Source organism: Dendrobium catenatum, unplaced genomic scaffold (assembly GCF_001605985.2).
Source record: "Dendrobium catenatum unplaced genomic scaffold, ASM160598v2 fragScaff_scaffold_1056, whole genome shotgun sequence".
NCBI lineage: Eukaryota > Viridiplantae > Streptophyta > Magnoliopsida > Asparagales > Orchidaceae > Dendrobium > Dendrobium catenatum.
In genome coordinates, this window is record NW_021319518.1 from 2,132,300 (window position 1) to 2,137,579 (window position 5,280).

General features: G+C 34.9%; 1 protein-coding gene across 1 annotated transcript; it reads left to right on the forward strand.

Moving 5' to 3' along the window:
- The first annotated feature begins 761 nt into the window (after positions 1 to 761).
- LOC110101821 (ethylene-responsive transcription factor ERF061) lies at positions 762 to 1,663 on the forward strand. The gene has a single exon (XM_020829885.2). The coding sequence runs from the start codon at positions 834 to 836 to the stop codon at positions 1,566 to 1,568; it is 735 nt and encodes a 244-aa protein (XP_020685544.1). The 5' UTR covers positions 762 to 833; the 3' UTR covers positions 1,569 to 1,663.
- Positions 1,664 to 5,280: the final 3,617 nt, after the last annotated feature.

Consider the following 5,280-nt stretch of genomic DNA (forward strand, 5'->3'; position numbering starts at 1 on the left):
TGGTGCTCATTTATTTTGCAAGAGCTTTTTTTTTTTTTTAAATCAAAACATATATTTGTATCTGTTTTACTAATAATGATTTTTGTTTTTTAAATTATAGCATAGTTATTATTGCGTGTTGGATGGAGGAGGCCCGTCGGTCGATGAAAGTTCCGACAGTGACGATCGGTTGGCAAATGTTTGATGACGGCGATCATGTGATAAGAGTTCGCTGATAGTGGTGCTTCGGTAGAGCTCTGTGATTATTCAAGCTCCAAAACTCTCTTGAATATCTAGCCTAAGGTTCAAGCATCTCTCACGAAAAAATTGAGTCTATTTATAAAGTTTTTAGAGCAACATACTTTATAAAATATGGAGAAATTTGGGACCAAATTCAGAGTGCTCTATCAGGGTACATTCAACATTTGATGGTCTTCATTATATCAGCATTAAGCGATCTTGAGCTCATTAAATTCTTCTAGCCGCACGATTCGACTATAAACATGTCATATCCAATTAATGTCTTGAGAATTTCATATATGCTTCAAATCCTCAATTTGGGCTCATTTATTATTATATTTAATTTAATTATATTATTTAATAATTTAATTATATTGATGAATAACATGCGACAAATAAAATGAAATAGTAAATTAGCCATATTATCAAGAAATTATACGACTTTTTCTTAATGTGCTTTCACTGCTGCCCCGTCTATAAAATCCCCTGCTGAAGCTGTATTTCCCAAACAGACGGAGTCCATAGGCGATAAGAGAGTCAAATCACCCTCGAGGTTAATCCTTGAAGAAAGCTGTCGGCTTCAAGTATAAGCCATCTCCCCCTCGCCGGAAAACATGGAAAGCCCAACTCCCTTCACCTCTCCCGGCGAAATCAACTCCACTTTATCGAGCATCCTTCTCTCCGGCACCAACGCCATCGACTCTATCTTCTCCCACCTTCCGCCGCCGACCACTCTCTCCCCTACAGCAGAGCCTCTCGGCTCCTCCGTCTACCTCCGCCAGACCGAGCTCCTCCTCCGCTTCGGCTACCAGAACCGTGTTGCGGCGGCTGCAGCAGAAGAAGCAGCAATGAAGAAGAAGAAGATGTACAGAGGAGTAAGGCAACGTAATTGGGGCAAATGGGTCGCCGAGATCCGGCTGCCGCAGAACAGGATGCGGCTGTGGCTCGGTACCTACGACTCAGCTGAGTCTGCCGCATATGCTTACGACCGAGCTGCGTACAAGCTTCGCGGCGAGTACGCGCGGCTTAACTTCCCAGAGCTCCGTGACGCCGGCGTTGACTGCTCTGATAAACTTCGCGCGCTTCGTTTAGCTGTGGATTCAAAGATTCAAGCTGTTTGTCAGCGGCTCTCAAAGCAGAGGAGGCTTAAAAGAAGCGGCGGCGTTGGCGAGAGAGTGGAGAAGAAGGGGGAGGAGAGGAAGACGACGTCAGAGTCGCCGTTCTCTGTCTCTGTAAATCAGAGCTTAATTATGGCTGAAGTTGGAGGGGAGATGGACGGCGGGGAGTGCTCGTTGGCGAGGATGCCTTCTTTTGATGTCGAGCTAATCTGGGAAGTACTCGCTAATTAGCCAAAAAGAAAAGCAATTTTGTAAAAGATCTGCGCTTTAGAGCAACAAGTTTGTTCTTAATATTATAAATTTGAATCTGATTTTTTTTTTTTAAATTTAGTTTACATTATTTTGAAGAAAAAATAGTAAATATATAAATGTCTATTTGACTAATGCTAATTACATAACTCATCTTAGTATATTGGCCGGGAGTTTTGACTATCAATCAAGAGGTCCTATGTTTGAGTCTTACATATGTGACATATGTAAGAATTTGTCTTAATTGACCTAAATATAACAACAAATACAACAGAAAGCCTTTATCCCACTACACGGGGTAGGCTACATGAATCTTTTTTCTCTATTGTCTCCGATAAAAAGTCAAATTCTCATTTAGATCTAATGTAGAAAGTTTATTTCTAATATTTTTTAAGTTTTTTTAGCTCTACCTCTACATTTCTTAATATATGTTAAATCTAATACATCTACTCTCGTAACCGAATCCTTGGAAGATCGTCATTTTATGTGGCAAAACCATCTAAGACGACTCTCTCTAATCTTATCAGTCACTGTTGCTACTACAATCTTTTCACGCATATTCTAATTTAATATCCTACGTCTAAAAGTAAAGTCACTCATCCACCTTTTTAGTTTTTACTGACCTAAATGTACAAAAAAAAAAAAAAAAAATCACTGCTAATTTAATGATGAGAAGAAGAAATAGTATAAAATTAATAACTAATGTGCCCAAGTTTATAATTTGTTTTCAAGCTTTAAGCTTCAATCGTGTTGCCTAATTCTATTGGGGACACATTTATTATTTGTGAAGTAGATATAGATCTGTCATGACAAAATTAATTTTGATTTTTTTTTTTACAAATATTAATTTTTCTTTATTTTTAAAAAAGTCGGATCATCATATTTGTATAGTTATTACATTCTAGCAAATCTAATTGATAATAAATTATTCATCATTTTAAATATTTTTTAAATAACAATAAAATAATAACTAAACAATAATGTGTCAGGAATCTATAATGTAAAAGAATGAAAAAGAAAATCTAATTGAGTTTGTAAGGTATTGTTTGGGAGGACTTTCTTAATTCTTTCTAAAGCATCATTTTTGTACAAAATTTTTTAGAATTTTTTGTATTAAAAAATTGATTTAGAAAGTAGTAAGAAAATCATCTCAAATAAAACATAAGTCAACTCTTAAAGTACATAGCCATCTATGTAGGGTTCTTTATCTTGCCATTCAATCATAATTTGATAGGTCAATATCTTGTGTTAATGTTAATGCATAAGAAATAAATTAAAAAAAAAATACTTCAGGATATCCTGATGTAAAACTCATGATTAGGAGCATAACGATGTAAACTACTTCACATTTATTATTGTATTTTTGCCCCCCCTCAAAGTTAAAGCCGGTTCCGCCCCTGATTAGGAGTGTCAATAATTGACACGACATAGAAATCTGACTCGAATTTGACCCGAAAATTTCGGGTTAGAACCGACCCGATTTCAGAACGGGACGGGTTCGGGTTCATGGATTTGACCCGTTTGAAAAAACTGGTCGGGTTCAGATTGACTAGTCGGATTTCCAGGCCAACCCGAAAATCCGTTTGAAATGTACTACATAAGCCTGCCCGTGGCTGCCTGCGGGCCCGCCCAAGGATGCTGGTAGCTACGCCATTGTGCTCGAAGCTGCCCGTGCCCGCCTGCGTGCCCAAGCCTGTCCACCGGTACTCGCATCCATGCCCGCCCGCCAACCAGTTCTCTCCATGTCATTGTCCTCAGGTCAACCGTGTCGGGTCGAGTCAACCAGGTAACTCGACATGTCGAGTCCGGGTCCGGTTTCCAACCCATTTACATAACCGGGTTGGGTTAGGGTCGACTAGTTTGAACCCGGGTTAGTTCCGAATTTGTCCCAAACCCGAACCGAAACCCAACTTTGATACCCCTATTCATGATAAAGTGCTCCAAATTCTATAGCACTTAAAAAAAAATTAATTTTAAAAATCCTAATATACTAATAAAAATTCTAATTTTTTGGCGCTTCTCGACAAAAGTTACATCAGGAGGATATCATGTCGTAATTATTATTTTTTGAGTAAAAATAATCGGGCATGATAGTTTGAGCGTGATTGAAGGAAAATAAGGAAAAAAAGTTGTGTTAGGATATCTTGATATAAAATATATTTGGATGCTCTTGAATTTATGTTGAGATTAGTCAAGTTCAAGATAACATATACAATATTAATGCAAACGCAAATCAAATGGCTTTGAAGGCCATCATGACGAATTTTCATCAAAATATCCGAACTCAAATTATTTTTTAAAAAATATTGGAGTATCTATCAGCCATAACATTTTAAGTTTGAAATTTGAGCTATAACATAAGTGATCATAATGACTTGATTTCACCACATCAATGACCTTTATTTCATTAGTCAATGTATGTAGTCTCTAAGGTATAATTGGTGATGTATCCACTTTTTAGTCTTTGATCCCAATTTATTGCTTTAACATTAATACATATCTATGAAAGTTACTTTTTTTAATTTATTTTTATATCTATGAAAGTTACTTGATCATCATGAATGCCGAGGTAATATTTAAATTAGAACTTTCACAATTAAATTCAAACCATCCAAACTCTTATTTTAATAAAATTATAGTCGAGCTAAATGCCCTAGAAAGAAATAGTCATTGGCATCAGAAGTAATCTTATTTGAGTCCAAATAAACACAAATCAAGTGTTTCCTAGCAATCCCCATCAACAATGACCATCAACAATCTTCATTGTTGTCTCCTAACTTCCATTATTCAATTATTATCAATAACATCATAATCGTCATTCTTTATTTCTAGAGAGCATAACGATGACTCAAGTTGTTGGGATACATAATTGATTAGTAACATTATATAATTCAATGATCATGTTAGTTCACTTCAAGCATGCCTTATTGCTCATACAATGTTAGTATGGTTTTAAAGTTATTTTATATGGGCATTAAATTCAATAATAGTTTTCATATAGTATATTGAGCAAGTATTGCACACTCTATGCTGCTTGTATATATGTTTCAGGAAAGAATAAGATCCTAGTTGAGTTAAAGTGGTTGATAAAAGTTATTGATCTTGATTGATATCCAGATCATAAGTATTGATACACACCAAAATTTGTTTTGATTGAGCACAAACTTGAGGCATATTTAAGTTTGGCAACTTTTAAAATTAAATGCGAGACCATTTCTGAACTCTGATTACAACAAACTTACTATCAAGTATATTTAGAAAGAGAATAATAATAATATAATTATAATTAATCAATTTTTTTATTAAAAAATTCATATAAAGATATATGGGAATTTAAAATTTATTGAAAAATATTCATAAATTAAATTAGTTTATTTAGAAAATATTGATGAAATTAGTTTGCAAAACAAATACCTAACCCCCACCCTAACCTAAGCTTTAGGGAGACATACAGTTCCAAAATTCTCACTTGTATCAACATGTGTCAATTTTTTAAAAGATTTTCACCGGTGCCCAAAAATTATAAAAGAATTCGGGCAAAATAAAATGCTATAATAACAATGCTATGATGAAGACGGTTTATGATTTGGAATTATATTTACTTCAGAAAAAATTATTTACCTTGATCAAAATATGGGTTATTATACTCTACCAATCTTAAGAAAATATCATCCTTGACATTTCCCTTACGTAT